Here is a 16,529-nt window from a genome sequence, read left to right as displayed (position 1 = left end):
TGTTGGTATAGAATTATAATGAATACAACTCTTTTGACATTCTAGTTTAAGAAGAAAAAAAAAATACAAATTAGTAGTAAAATAAAATGATATTGAAAATACATTTTTGGTGAAAACATAAAACATAGAATAAGTTGTATTCAAACTAAATTGTATTTATATTTCAATATCCAGTCTTGTTATATTATTATTATTTCACTTTAAAATTGTAGTTACTATTTCTCTGGATCAGTTTATATTCCAAAAATCAGGATGTATTTCAATATCATTTTGTATTCCAAATGCTAAATAAATACCAAATAAGTTTGTATTTCCCTTCTAATAATGTATTCATCACAATTTTATATATATTATGTTTTCATCAAACTTAAATTGCTTTAAGAAAATAAAATACAAAAATATGTCTTCCTAATACAGTTATGATTAAAACTGCAGAGAGTATACACATGAATACAAAAAATGTCTTATAAAAAATAGAATACAAAAAATGTCTTACTAATATAGTTATGATTAAAAATACAACAAATGTCTTACTAATAATACACAAATCAAAAGAGGGAAATTCCCCAAAATTTTAAATATTATTTGGTATACTTCTAGTAATTCTGATTTTTTCCGTCATTGTAGACAATCAGATGCTTTTCCCCCAAAAATCTAAAACCCTAAAAAGCAAACTCAATATTATCAAATATAAATGTAACTAAAAATCAAACAAAATAAACATATAAATGAATTTTTAGTTCTACTAAATCTGAAAATTAAAACAAAATCACAAAAAATTGAAAAAAATTGTTTAAAAGACTAAAAATCTGAAATACATAAATATTTGATGAATATCTAAACAAAATCACATAAAAAAAAGTGACTAAAAATCCGTGATATATACAATCCGGAATGTACACTATAATTGATAATTTTTAAAAGCAAATCAAAATAAATCTCGGTAAATAATGGAAATTACCTTTGCCAATCGAGAAATTTCTTGAATTAATATAGAGATTTCGTTTAACAAGCAATAAATTTCTTGAATTAAAATAGAGATTTTGTTGAACAATTTGTGAGAACCTTGAAGAAAGAGAAGTTGGAAAACGTGAAAGGTGGGGGAAAGAAAATGTGAAAGTTGGGGAAATAAGGGTAATGAGTAGTGGTGTAATTGTTTTTTCTTTTTAAACGGTTATAGGTTTAGAATTTGGTCCAATATAGGACTATTTTGATAAATAAAAGGAAATTTAAATAATAAAATTTGAATACAAATTATTTCCTAAAATATTGCCATTCTGACATTTTAAATAAATATTTTAAAGTGTTGTTATTTTGACTAATTATATTATGTATTATGACTTGATTGCTAATTTTCCCTTTAACACTTTTTATACGACACGTTTAAGATAAAAAGATTAAAAAATATTTCACTATATTTGACATATCTTTGATTTAAAATTATAAGATTCAAAAGTCGTACTTACTTCTTTAAGTTTCATGTCAAGTTAAAACAAGACAAACAAATTGAAATGAATGAAATATCGAGTTTCATTTTACCTTTTTCGTCACAAAGAATGTGTTGGGTACAAAGGAAAATATTTTCCAATTTTTCCATATTCGATTAGTCAAAATTTTCGAAAATAGTTTTTGTTAAGTTTTTTAGAAATGAGGAAAATGACTTTTTTAGTGAAAATAGGAAAAACAAGTTTCAGAAATGACACTCCACATTGATTGTGTACTACACGACCATCCAATCCATGATGTAGTCAAACAAATAGTCATTATGAATTGTTTTAATAATGTAATATGCAAAATAAAAAATAAATAAAAGAAAAGAAAATAAAGCATTAGGAAAAACTTCTAAACAAAATAACTTGAACACATATTTGTACAAATAATAATGTAATATACAAAAGGTTAAAATCTAAAAATATACATAAAACTAATAAAAAATTATAAAAATAATGTATAACACGTAATACAAACATGAAGAAGATGCAAGCAAGCACATGATAATTGTGGGATCGAATCTTAGCGAAAGTTGAATCAATGTTGTCCTAACCTGCACCTTATTGTACCCTCACCGCTCTATTGTCATCCCTATTTTTTCGGTCCTACGACATTATTATGATATGGTTGTGGAGTAAAGTCCCCTAGCTCCTCGAACTTGGCCTTCTGGCTTTCCAAAGGAAAAAAGGCTAAGAATAAGTGGTAAGTGTTTGGGTTGCACTCTGGAAGTTTGGTGTCTTATTGGTTAAAACTATTGATCCCTTTGATGAATCTCCTTCTTCATCTTCCCTTCCCGGGTTGCAGAGAAGAATCCGAACTGAGGAAAGAAAGTCTCTCTTTCTACAATCATCTCAAACGTCCTTACAAAATCTCAGACGGAGAATTCTTGTCTATTCTCGAAGAGATTCTTGTCAACACCATTAGGTAGATGAAGGAAAGGGGAAAAGAAGTCAAATTCACTATTTCCCTAAATAAGCAGTGCAAATAACAGCAATCCAATTATATTTGAATGGATTTTGTGAGCTTTGACACATATATAACGACACAACTATAAATTCAAACACCAAGAAAATACGGTGAACTGGAAACATCACGATAGCAATTCAAATTCAAACACCAATAGTTTAATATATTTTGCACGGCCAACTCTTTATTAGTGGGGGCCAAGAAAATACCAAACGCTGTGTGAGAAATTAAAAAAAATTGATAGTGGAAGATTTTTTTTATTTTTTTTATGAGAAAAGACATAAAAGCATAACTGAAGTTATTTCGAATTTTCAAAAAGACACCTTAACTTTGAGGATGTCCTATCACCCCACAAAAGTATTGAATATTTTTGTAAAAGGACCATTTTGACCCATTTTCTCATTATGTTTGTGAACACGCACATGATGCGCGTGAAGGTCCATTTTTAATGCCAAAAACCAATTAAAAGCTGCCACATTTAAGTTATTTTCTTTATTAATTATTTACTCCATTCAAATTCATCATCTTCTTCAACAAAAGAGTCATAGGTACTCTATGATTAATTGATGAAATCAACTCAATAAGGTAGGAATTTGTTTTAATTTCCAATCGAAAAGGCTAATTTAAAGTTGTCCGAGGTTTCATTTCTTCTTAATTTCATTTAGTTTTGAGAACCCAAAAATCAAACCAAACTCTCAAATCAGTTGTTTATTCGGGAGGATCAACATCGACTTGAGACTTGCCAGCTTCTGAACTTTGATCGGTGGCTATGGCGGCGAGGTCGCAAGATGTTTCCGAGACTTGTCCATTGAAGCTCGGGTTTTATCAATCCATGGTTTGAAAACAAGCCCAATCGCCAGCCACTCAAAAGACATGGCTCCAAATACCACTACTATCGATTTCAACGAATTATTCGTCGCCATTGAAACTACAAGCAGCTTTTCCGATATACATGTTGATGAGGGTTTTAGTTTGCAGCTGAAACGATTTGCTATTGTTACTATTCTAACCTGTTAATCTTCAATTCATTGTTTACTCCGCTAGTTCTCCAAGAAATTTGACCAAGAAACATCAAAATTGTAGGAGATGATCTTCAACAATACCTATGATTGAAGAAAATGATGAGAGAAACTAAGAAATGAAAAATGGAGAACAAGAGTTTTCTTTTTTGAAACGATTTGGGTCGGGTCGGATTTGAATAAATTAATTTAATAAAAAGAGTGAGCACCACGCGCCTGTTCACAGTAGAGAAAATGGGTCAAAATGGTCCTTTTACAAAGATATTCAATACTTTTGTGGGGTAATAGGACGCCCTCAAAGTTAATGTGTCTTTATGAAAATTCGAAACAACTTCAGTTGTGCTTTTATGTCTTTACTCTTTTTTTATTTTTCAATTGGTGTTTGCAGTTTTGATTAAATTTAAATTACGTATTTCAATGCTTTTTTAAAGATGATGCACCAAACATGATTTTCTTTATATCCAGAACTTAAATTTGATATTTCTAATTAAAAATAAAATAATTTCATTTACTGCACCACAACTCATACGAAGGAGTGAAAAATGATTAAGAGGGGTAGTATAACTTACACCTTAAACAACCGACAATCTATATTATTACTTATAGCTCGTACTGTCTTCGATCCATCTTACACAATATTATTTTTTTCCTTGTTTTTATACGTTTTAAAAAATAATAAATAAGAATACTTTTTAAATTTTTTTAATACACTCTTTTTATATACTATATTGATCAATATAAAAGATTAACAATAGTGGAATTTTTTAAAGCTGATTAAAAATGAAAGTAAATCATATACACAGATAATGAGAATAATTTTGAGCTTCAAAATAACACGTGTCGCGTTTGTGAGATCATTATTTAATTATTTTAAAAAAATAAACTTTACAGATTAATCAAAACGAACTATATTTATATTTAAGTAACAATAGATATACAGTTAGAACTGAAGAATACGTAGAATGGTAGGGAACCCATAATACGAGGGGTGTCAAATGGGTGGGTTGGGTTGAAATTTGAGATAGTATAAGGACAAACTACATCAATCCCACTACTTTAGATCCTAATTACTAAGATTCGCGATAGTTGGGTTGGGTCTTGACCCGCCCAAGTTTACTTTGGATTCAAATGGATTGGGTTCAAACGGGTTAAAAATTGGGTTGGGTTATGACCCACTCAATTTGGCCAGCTTAATCTCAATAATTTTAACATATTAATATTTAACATTTATAACCACAATTTGAATTTTAACTCAAGAAAATTTTAAAAAAGAAGTTACAAATGGATAGATAAATCCTAAAAGATAAAAAATAGATAGTAATTCAAACCTTTAATAGATGAACATTCATTACATCAATGTAAATAAAGAGTCTTAAAACGGGTTGAAATTGGAGATTAAATTGGCACAATTGAGGATTCTTTTAAAATGGATTAATATTTGAATGCGTTGAGATTGAACCCTATTCAAATTATCTTGAGCCCAACCCTTAAAATTTTGGACGAATTGGGCGGGTTACTTATAGTTAGGCTCATTTTTGACACTCTTACATAATACCATAACCCATCACTATCTTTATGATGGGGATTCTAAAGCAATCGAAGTGACAAAATGTTTGATTGTTCATCATATCTTAATTGTGATGGTTGGAGGTGGTAAATGGATGGATTGATCTAAATTTGGTCCAATTAAGAAGTGGTGCATTAGTAAATAAGTGGATTATGTAGAAATCTCACGTAAGTATAGAGAAATCAAGAATTGTATTGATGATTAAAATTGTTACGTACATACTCCTTATATAGGGAGAGAATTGTAGAGTCATAAGTTAACTATATTTAGAGTCCTACTACATTACCTATTACTACTATAATAATAAAACAATTATAAATAATCTAATCCTACTGTAATATAATCCTAATCGTAATCTAATCTTAGCCGTAATATTCCTAATAAATTTAAGTAGTTTAATCCTAGTGTGACTCTAACTCTACAGCAGTGTTGTAAACACGTCAGTCAGCTTCGTTGGGCCTATTCCTTTGACATGTTTCAATCATCAGTTTCCTTCATCTTCAACACTTCCATTCAAGCTAGAGAGTAGAGGAACTGTTACTCCTAGCTTGCTTCGAATACCCAACAAAAAATTGTTTTGTCAATGCTTCGATATGAATGTGATTTCTAGTTGTTGCTTGTGATACTTCATCTGCAGATTGATACGAGTAGTACCACCAATAAAAACACTTAAGAGCAGTATGATTATTCCTACAACATATATGACATGCCTCAATACTATTTATCTCCTTATTTTCACTTGGGAAACTTTGATTGTTCGGAGAACCTGGTCCATATTGACTGTTCCCCTGTCTAGCAGGCTTGCCCCTTTCCCAATCAAAGTCTTTCCCCCTTAATCTGCATCCGAATATGGAGTAAGGATGAAATGAAATGAAGGGGTGGAGTAGTAAAGAAACTATGATGAAGTGTGTCAACAACATATTCCAAAATATGCTTAACAACAACAAGATGAATGACAAGGTCATATATGACGCGCTTAAATTGCTATCCTCTTGCCTAGCAGGCAAAGATTTACCTCAGTGGAAAGGATGATTCATTCGGATCGACATGAGAGTCCAACTACGTTGCCAGAAACCTGTTTCTCTGGAGTTGATGTTGTTGTTTTCTCTTCCCCTGCCTCTTTGGGCAGAGAATATCATGTATGGCTGGCAACGGGACCGGAACCGGAACGGAATCGGGCACCACGGGCCGGAGGCGAACCAAAACCTGGACGGATCGGAACCGGTAATTTCGGAAAAAAATGAGCTTACCCATCCCGGACCGGACCGGAAACCGGGTCCCAACGGTTATAAATTTTTAAAAAATTATTAAAATTAAAAAATTAGGAACGTTACTCAAATAATATTAAAACTTTTATAATTTTAAAGTTAAAAATTTATACTTTTAAAGTTTTAAATACAAACTTTCAAACTTTAAAAGTATAAAAGTTTAAAATTTCACACTTTAAAAGTTTGAAAATTTAAATTCATACTTTAAAACTATAAATTTTAAATTTCACACTCTAAAAAGTTTGAAAATTTAAATTCATACTTTAAAACTATAAATTTTTAAATTTCACACTCTAAAAGTTTGAAAATTTAAATTCAAACTTTAAAACTATAAAAGTTTAAATTTCACACTTTAAAAGTTTGAAAATTTAAATTCATACTTTAAAACTATAAATTTTAAATTTCACACTCTAAAAAGTTTGAAAATTTAAATTCAAACTGTAAAACTATAAAAGTTTAAATTTCACACTTTAAAAGTTTGAAAATTTAAATTCATACTTTAAAACTATAAATTTTTAAATTTCACACTCTAAAAGTTTGAAAATTTAAATTCAAACTTTAAAACTTTAAAATTTTAAATTTCACACTTTTAAAGTTAAATTTAAAGACAATAATAAAGGTGGACGACCATAACTCCTTCTCTCACCATTAATCCAATCTCTAAATAGTACCGATATCTCCAAGCTATCTGCTGGTAATGAATATCTATGCTCTCCAATTTGAAATCTTGCTGCACTAAAAGCGCCTTCCGAAGCTACTGAAGATGCTTGAATAGCTAACACATCTCGAGCAACATGTTGAAGTTTTGGAAATCCCTGGCCCCGATTGCTCCACCATTCTAGAAGATCAATAGTAGTAGACTCTGTATTTTGATTAATATATGCATCAAAATCATTTTTATCATTATGAGAAAGTTCAAGAATACAATCTATCATATCATCAATATCATCTTCATTATTATATCTACTCGTAGAACTTTGAGGCTCTTCATTACGTACTACATTCATTATATTAGAATTATACAAGTCATACAATTTTCTAGCTTCAATTTTTATACTATCTTTAACATCTTGACAACTAGGTGTTTCATCATCTTCACTATCAATACCCAAATTAAAATATATTTATCAACCATTCGTGATGCACCTTCATCTTTGTAATGTGGGTTTAACAAACAAGCGGTTAAATAAATTTGAGGAATAAGAATAAAATATTTTTAAACTTTTTCAATCATTTTCTTAACAGATTCTTCAAATCTTGGTTTATTTTTGAATTTATAAAATTTACTAGAAATAACACAAATATTAGGTAAAACAGAGCAAATAGTTGAACAATAAGGTGCATATATTTTTTTTGTAGTTGAATAAAAAACTTTTAAGAATTCTGTAAGTTATTTTATGTCATTCCAATCATTATCATCAAGTCTATATGTCATATTTGAATTATGAGCATTCCAAATCATTTGTAAAGGTTTCCTATATTCATAAGTGACTTCAAGCATTTCATATAAAGAATTCCATTTAGTACACACTGATTTTGGAATTTTTCTAGGTGGAAGATTAAATTCACAACAATAATTTTCAAAATCTCTACATCTAGACTTAACTAGACATTTAAAAATAAAATGACATGCAGTTTCAACTTTTATGCAACCATCATTATACATTGCTATACCATCTCTAACAATCAAATTATATATGTTTGCAGCACACCTAATATGAAAACCATCAATATAAATACGGCAAAGAGACGGTTTTAGTATTTCAACAACAGTTCTATTATTAGAAGCATTATCTAATGTGACACTACTTATTTTATCACAAATATAGTTTTTTAAAACATCTATAATTGTTTGAGCTATATAACTACCTGTTTTATGCATTTCACAATATTTATAACCTAAAATTCTTTTTTGCAAAGTCCAATTTTCATCAATCCAATGCGCAGTAATTGTGAAATAATCATTACCATTTACACTACGGCCCATATCAGAAGTAATAGCTATTTTACAACTGTTATAATAAAATAAACAACGAAGATATTGAAAATGTTGAGCTTGATAATCAAAGATAGCCTTTTTAATTGTATTTCTAGTAAAACCTTTAAAATGTGGATTATACACAATTTGAATATAATGAATAAAACCGGGATTTTCAGCAAAACTAAATGGCAAACCCATAACAACAATCATTTTAGCTAATTCTTCAAGATCTTTTTCTCTACTATATGACCGTTGTATACTAGAACCAGAAACATTAGAAGGATTTAATTGTATTTGGACCATATTAGANNNNAGAAACATTAGAATGATTTAATTGTGTTTGGACCATATTAGAGCCCTCTACTCCCACATTTTCAGGAAGGGTGGTACCATTTTTTTTAGTTTCGGCTACAGCTCTAGCATGCAAAAATTCATTTTTACAACATGACATTAAATGATTACTCAAATGTCCCGTCTCACCTTGTTTTCCTACAGTTTTATGACTCATTCTATGTTTACATTTATTACAAATAGCTTGTGTTTTATCTTCATTCTAAGTCATAAATTGCCACACAACTGATTTTTTATTGCGTTCTACCTTAGTCCTAGGATGCACGGGGGGAACGGGAGCAGGACAACGAAAGGGAGCGGGAGCCGGGGAAGAGGGATTTGGAGTGGGACTAGTAGCTGACGGTGGCTCAGTTTCATCACCATCATATTCATCAACATTATTATCAAAACTATCAATATAAGCATTAACATCATCATGTTCATCATATTCAGGTAATTCCTCATCAAAATTACTAAACCTTCTTTGTAAATGTTCATGATAAGGATCTAATCCACTATTACTATCAATATTAAAAACAGTTTCATCAACATGCGTATAATCATCCGTATTTATTCTTAATTGAGAAGTTTTTTTAGTTTTAGATTGAGAAGTACTACCGGTTTTTTTATTTTTCTTGGATTTTGAGGTAGATAAATTAGTGAACGAATTAACTATGGTTGTTTTACCCTTTTCAATAATGTTTTTTCCGAAATCCATATTCAAATATAAAAAGTGAGTAAATTATATATAATACGAAAATGTAATGCAAAATTTTAAACAAATAAATAACTAAATAAGTAGAGACTAGAGACTAATTACTCACAAAATAAATAATTAAATGCAAACAAATAAATAACTAAATGAAAAGTGAGTTGGAACAAATGTACCAAACGTCTACTTTAAAAAAGTAGACGTGTATGACTGAAAGCCGAAAATTGAAAGTTGAATTTTGAAGCTCCAATTTCCAAAGACCAAATTCGTAATTTAAACGAGAATAAGAGATTAGAGAGTAGAAGATATTTTTGTGAGTGAAAAGAATGAAAGATTGGGGATATTTATAGTAAAAAAAAAAATGATGAAAATGTAGTTTTTAGAAAGTTGGGGTTTTAAAAAAAGTTTGGGGGGTAGGGAGGTGTAAAGGGGAGTTATGGGGGTGAAAGAGCCATTGGTGGGGCCCAAAACCCATTGCCCAACGACTCTCAACGGCTATATAAATTTATTAAATTTAAGTTTAAAAAAAAAAGTGACGAACCGGGACTAACCGGTAAATCCTTGTTTCCATCCCGTTCTCCCTCCCGGACCCGCATAAGTCCGGATCTAACCGGTACAAGCTGGAACCGAGACGGAACCGGTACGGACCGGAACCGGAATCGGCACCTCCCAATTCCGTTGCTAGACTTAATATCATGTTATGCTTTTGTTGTAGCGCCTCTTCTTCATCTTCCCTTATATCAAAACCCGTGAGAGTATTAACAAATTGATTAAGGGTGGGATATGGTGCCTTTCCTAATATGATAGTCCTAAAGGTCTTGTATTTGAGACCTAAACCTCTAGCAAAATTAATTACTTTGCTATCTTCATTGCAAGACCATCACATATGCATTTAAATTCATTGATGTATTCATCAATCTTTTTGGTTCCTAGACTAACACTTTGTATTAGGGGTGTTCACAGTTTGGATAAAAACCGATCGAACCAAATCGATAAAATAAAACCGATTTTATTTGGGTTTGGTTTGGTTATAATTTTTTTCGAAAAAACTGAAGAAATAACCGAACTGATGAATTATATACATATATTTTATTAATATAAAGACTTAATATATTATTTTTATAAACAATTTTAAAGATCTTATACATATTTTCATTAAAATTTCTTTATAATTTACTTATTGAAAGCAAAAATGCCCAAGATGAAAACATTTATCTTATTGATTTCATGTATATGAGTGTTTATGATAATTTTTTGTGGGACTGAAAATGTTATTGTCTCTTCCTTCTAGGCCAATATAGTGAATTTTAAAGCTTTATTGATACTAAATTTAGTGATTGAAAGTTCAGTAATTAAGTCATTCTAACTATTTTTCGTTTTGAATGGATTGTTGTCATTTTTTTCACATTTTGAATGAATTGTTTCTTTATTTTTATGTATGGTTAATAACCGAATAATCGAACCAAACCAAACCGAAACCGATAAATGTATATTATATTTGGTTTGGTTTGATTTTAATAATTTTAAAATCGATTAAGTTGGTTTGGTTTTGGTTTTGGTTTTGACCAAAAACCGATCCAAACCGACCCGTGAACACCCCTATTTGTAGTTGTTGTTTAAGTTGAAACTCCTCATCTTTTGTTGCTTGGAGATAAGTTTCTTCCAAACATTCCCACATCTCCTTGACAATTGAGCAACCCACAATTTGGTACATGCTTTCTTCTGTCAAGATTCTTGAGATCCAAATCCTTAGAAACACATTTTTCTCCTTCCAATCAACAATGGTGCCACTATCTTTTGCATCCTTCTCAACCGCTACAACTTTCCAACAGTCTGTCCAGTGGAACAACTGCTTTTACTTGGTTCATTCTCTATGATGAGATAGGTTTGTTTCATCACGTGAATCAATTGGGATATTTGTGTCCTCCATATGAGGTAGTTTGTTGGCTTAAGGTTAATGGAGCAAGCGGCAATGAGTTGGTGAAGTGAGGAGGTCAACATAGTGTTGGTAGAAGAGGCCATTGTAATTTAACGTGTGGTTGGATATTTTTCTCTTTTTGATCAATACTCAAAGAGCGGAAGAGCTTTCATGCTCTGATACCATGTAGAAATCTCACGTAAGTATGTAGAAATCAAAGATTGTATTGATGATTAAAATTGTTAAGTACATACTCCTTATATAGGGAGAGAATTGTAGAGTCCTAAGTTAGCTATACTTAGGGGTCGTTTGGTTTGAATATGAGTTATGATGGGATAAGTTATGTTGGGATTAGTTATGATGGGATAAGTTGTCCTGGGATTATTTCTTATTGAGTGTTTGGTTTGTTATATTCACAATGATACATATTGATAAATTTTAAGAACAAGTTGTTTGTTTACAAAATTACCCTTCACTTTATTTAAACTTTTTAAATATTTCTTTGTGAGCTTTAGTTATTCATTTTTTAAAATAAAACTTTTATTTTATTTAACTTAAATATTTTTGTTTATGTATTCCCATGATAAGTACCATGTGTATTTAAAAATATAACTTTTTTCTTATTTAGCTTAAAAATAGAACTTCCCTCTTAAGTTTATTAAAGAGAAGAAAATTTATGAGAAATCAAAATAAAATAAACATAAGAATTAGTCAAATAAATTCATAAATAAAAATTATATTTATATAGTATAATTTTTTAATAGAAAAATATGTATAATTATCATAAAAATAAGGAGTAGTAAATATTATTATACATGGTATTAAAAAAAATGTAAATATACATAAATGTAAAAAATGATGTATAAAAAGGATTTAAAGGGACATATTTGTCATTTTCTTATTTTATCTCGGGATAAGTTATCCCGGGATTACTATACCACCCATGGGGAGGGATAACTTATCCCGGTACTAATTATTAATCCCGGGATAAGTTATCCCGGACTTGCCAACCAAACAACATAAATTTTTTTTATCCCATCACTATTATTTCTAATCCCTCACACCAAACGAGCCCTTAGAGTCCTACTACATTACATATTACTCCTATTACTACTATAATAATAAAATAATTATAAATAATATAATCCTAGTCGTAATATAATCCTAATTGTAACCTAATCCTAATAGTAATATAATCCTAATAGATATAAGTAGTCTAATCCTAGTGTGACTCTAACTCTACAACAGTGTTGTAAACACGTCAGTCATCTTTGTTGGACATGTTCCTTTGACATGTTCCAATCAACTTCCTTCATCTTCAACAAGATTAATGGCACATTCATTTATTAATTTATGTCACTATAACAAAATCACCTTTTAACGGCAATAAATATATACACATCAACAAAGAGTGATAAAGTTTTTAACCACATTAGTTAATTGTCATTAGATCCAGTATTGTTGTACGCTTTAGGAACATTTACAAAGAGTGCTAAATGCTCCTAAAAATATGTTTTTAGCGTCAATTAAACTATTGTCGTTGATTAATTGCCGTTAAAAATCATTTTTTTATATAGTGTGTATCAATTCAACCTCTGATAAAAAAAATATACCTCCTATTTTGATCGCGCAAAATTAGTGTTGTATTAATTTATAACATATCATCAATGTATAACAGTGCATACATGTTATTAAGTTTAAGGCACAACATAAGCTAAACTAGTAGTTATTTCTAGCTATAATCCAATTGATCAAAGTCGACTAGCTTTTTATTCCTTGTTTTTATTTATTATTGATATAGTTCATAATATATATGCATATTGGATATTAGAATGATGTGATGATCAATCATTTGATGGAAACAACTTCTTGTAGGCCTTTGTTAAAGCCACATTTGTGGTATTAAATCCACCATCAAGTATGAGATTATGTCCACTCATATATTTGGAATCATCACTTGCCAAGTACAACACTCCATTTGCTACATCTTGTTCATCCAATGAAGCTCCTTTCAAATTTCCTCCTTCTTCAAACCATTTGTCTGCCTTTTGTTTATCTATTCCAAATCCATTTAGCATCAACGGTGTGCTAATGCAATAAGGAGAAACACAATTAACTCTTATTCCATATTTTCCTAATTCGACTCCAAGATTCTTTGAGAGCCCTAAAACTGCATTTTTTGAGGATGTAGAGGTGTGTGAGACACCAGTACCATATACCACAGTCGAAGCACTTGCCGTGAAAAGAATGACACCTTTCTTATTTGGGATCATCACTCTAGCATCATGTTTCGCACAAAAAAATGCACCAACAACATTTACATCGAACACATCCTTAATTGTATCATAATCAACATCTAGAATGCTTGAAATTGGCTTACCTAATACACCAGCGTTACTGAACATTATGTCAAGCTTACCAAATTTGGCAATTGTTGCATCTACTGCGTTTTGAACATCTGATTCAATCGTGACATTACAATGGACAAATGTTATGTGTTCTGTGCCAATTTGTTTTACTAATGAATTTCCGAGATCATTTTGAATATCCGCAATTGTAACTTTTGCACCATGTTGAACAAAAAGTCTAGCTGTGGCTGCTCCTATACCACTAGCTCCACCAGTTATAATTGCTACCTTGCCTTCTAGCCTGCAAAAATAAGTTCAAATATAAATTAGTACTATTTTCAAGAACAATAATATGAATAGGGAAAGTAAAAGAAAAGAAAATAACTTTTTGGCTATTGGGGATTGAAGAGAAGAAGTGGTCATTTTCTCAAACTAGAAAGTTGTGTGTTTTTCACATATTTAGATAGTCTCTATTTATAAGAAAATCATATACCTTATATTTAATTCTTCCCAAATGCCTAATAATACTAATGAGTAATGTGTCAAAAGGTCCATTACTACCCTATTCGTTATACATTAACCCCATTAATTTTGTTTCTACCAGAAATGTACATTATGCCCAATACATTATTTAACAGTAATGTCTTTATGATTTGAATATTTTTTACTCATTGCTATTAAGGGGGAGAGGGAAACCTAGCTAGTTCCTAGTAGTTAGGTTTAACTTTGTCAAACTAAACTATTCTAGTAAAGAAATTTTACTTTATACTATAAATTACAACTACTCATATTTGTGTGAAAATAATATTTTCTCCCTTTCTCTTATTTTATACTCCCTCTATCCCTAATTACTTGTTCACTTTTGAATTGACATACCTATTAAGAAAACAATTATTGGCATAGTGAGTTTACCATTTTGCCCCTATTAATTATGAAGTTGATGAATTAAAAACTTAAGATGTTCAAAAAGTTATATCGTTTTCAAAGTAATTAATTTGAGGGTATAATAAGTAAAAAAAATTGTCATTTCTTGATTTGTCAAAATGAACAAGTAATTAGGGACAACTAAAATATGAAAAGTGGACAAGTAATTAGGGACAGAGGGAGTAAGACTTAATTTAATTTGACATAAAATTTACAAATATATATTAAAAAAAAAAAACTTGTTAGTTTATATTAGATAAAAAAAATACATATATCATCTTAAAAATACTTTATAAATTTTATAGTCTTTAACTATATCATGTCATATTTATAAACATCAGGTTTACGGTTTTAAAAGTTAAAACTATGACTACTTTCGAGAATATAGGGGTACGTGTCTAATCTCATAAACTTGGTAATTTAGAAGCGGGTAAATCACATAAATATGCTATATTAAAAAAATATTTACCATTTATGGCAATATAATTTTTCTAATTAAATATAACAATTCTTTGAAATTAAAAAAATTGTTCTGTCTATCTGCGCTTTGCCTCTTTCTTTGACCTTTTTTCTCTTCTCCTCTTCTTATTTTATTCTTCTTCTTCGTCTCTTTCTGTCATTCTTTCTCTTCCTGCTCCTCTTTCTTTTTTCTTCTTCTTCTTCTGTGATGAAATTTTCATTTAAATAACTATTCTTAAATCAGTTTTTGCCCGCATTTCACTATTTTTATCCAAAAACACGACGAGAAGAGAAACAGAAAGACCGAAAATTTGTACAAAATCATGTTCTCAAGCAGAAATTTCAAATCTCTAAAATTGCAGCAGCAAGAGTTCACTATTAATGGTCATTATAAAGCTTCAAATTTTGAATTCATTATATGAATTTTACGAAATTGTGATTAGTTTGAATAGGTTGTTCCTACAAATAATTGAAAATGTCGTTTGAAGTTTATATCTTAATTTTAAGAGGATTTAGTTAAGTTTATAATTGATTTTAGGAGAAATATTAGATTGAAACTCGAAAAAGGTGAAGCTTATGGAATTGTATCACAATTGTATTAAAGTTATATTAGATATGTTTCATAATTGTATTAAAATTGAATTAAAATCATGAACAATGCAATAGTATATTTATAATACATATTGCACACTTCACTCGTTTCTTAGTCAGACCAACAAGAATAATTTAGGTAACACACTAATAGTACATTTATAAAACATGCGCAATACATTTTTAATACATATTGCATCTGTCACTCATTTTCTTAGTGATAAATCAAAATAATTTATAAGACACATGTGGAGCACATATGACCATTTCTGTCACTATCTAATTCCAACTTAGATTTCCTTTCCTTACTGTCAAGTGACTTTCACTCCTTCTACTCTAAACTATTGTGTGCCTATTTGGAGATAAAATAAATTTTATTCATGAACAATACATTTATAATACATATTGCAATCGTCACTCATTTTCTTAGTATTTTATTATGAACAATACATTTATAATATGTATTGCAAATTTTACTCTCTTCTTAGTGATACCAACCAAATGATTTAGGTAATACATTTATAATACATGTACACTACATTTTTAATACATATTGCAAACATCACTCATGTTTTTAGTGAAACAAACCAAAATAATTTATAAGACACATATAATACATGTTTTATTCATGATTAATACAAGTTTAATTCAGTCTATAGATTATTGTTTTGTCTTTCGTGAGTTACGTTTTTCATTCATTCTTAATTTTCTCTTCTAATTCAACTTTAATATTGTGTAATACACTTTTAATGCAACTTTAATTCATTTTGTAGTTTATTATTTGTTACTATTAGATTACTTGTTTAATTCATTATTGATATAAGTTTAATTAACTCTACAAATCACATAATGCTCTTTTGTTTGCTACATTTTGCATTCATATTTAATTCACTTCTAATTCAACTTTAATATGTGAGTAATACATTTTAATTCAAGTTTAATTCATTTGGCAGTT

General features: G+C 29.6%; 1 protein-coding gene across 1 annotated transcript; it reads right to left on the bottom strand.

Annotated features, from left to right (window-relative positions):
• Positions 1–13,037: 13,037 nt before the first annotated feature.
• On the bottom strand, positions 13,038–14,027 carry LOC102587981 (secoisolariciresinol dehydrogenase-like). Its single transcript, XM_006360676.2, has 2 exons — positions 13,986–14,027; positions 13,038–13,901 (listed from the first exon to the last, which is right to left on the bottom strand). The coding sequence occupies exons 1-2, from the start codon at positions 14,021–14,023 to the stop codon at positions 13,097–13,099; spliced, it is 843 nt and encodes a 280-aa protein (XP_006360738.1). The 5' UTR covers positions 14,024–14,027; the 3' UTR covers positions 13,038–13,096.
• Between the last annotated feature and the right edge of the window lie 2,502 nt (positions 14,028–16,529).

The sequence above is a fragment of the Solanum tuberosum genome, unplaced genomic scaffold (genome assembly GCF_000226075.1).
Source record: "Solanum tuberosum cultivar DM 1-3 516 R44 unplaced genomic scaffold, SolTub_3.0 scf00331, whole genome shotgun sequence".
NCBI classification, from domain to species: domain Eukaryota; kingdom Viridiplantae; phylum Streptophyta; class Magnoliopsida; order Solanales; family Solanaceae; genus Solanum; species Solanum tuberosum.
The sequence above is the reverse complement of the archived record's forward strand: the minus strand, read 5'-3'. Positions and strand labels throughout refer to the sequence as shown.

Bases quoted from the DNA above. Each gene is read 5' to 3' on its own strand.
- LOC102587981 (XM_006360676.2), bottom strand. From the start codon at position 14,023: ATGACCACTTCTTCTCTTCAATCCCCAATAGCCAAAAA. The intron at 13,902-13,985 runs GTTATTTTCTTT...TTATTTTTGCAG, and splicing joins CAATCCCCAATAGCCAAAAA to GCTAGAAGGCAAGGTAGCAA.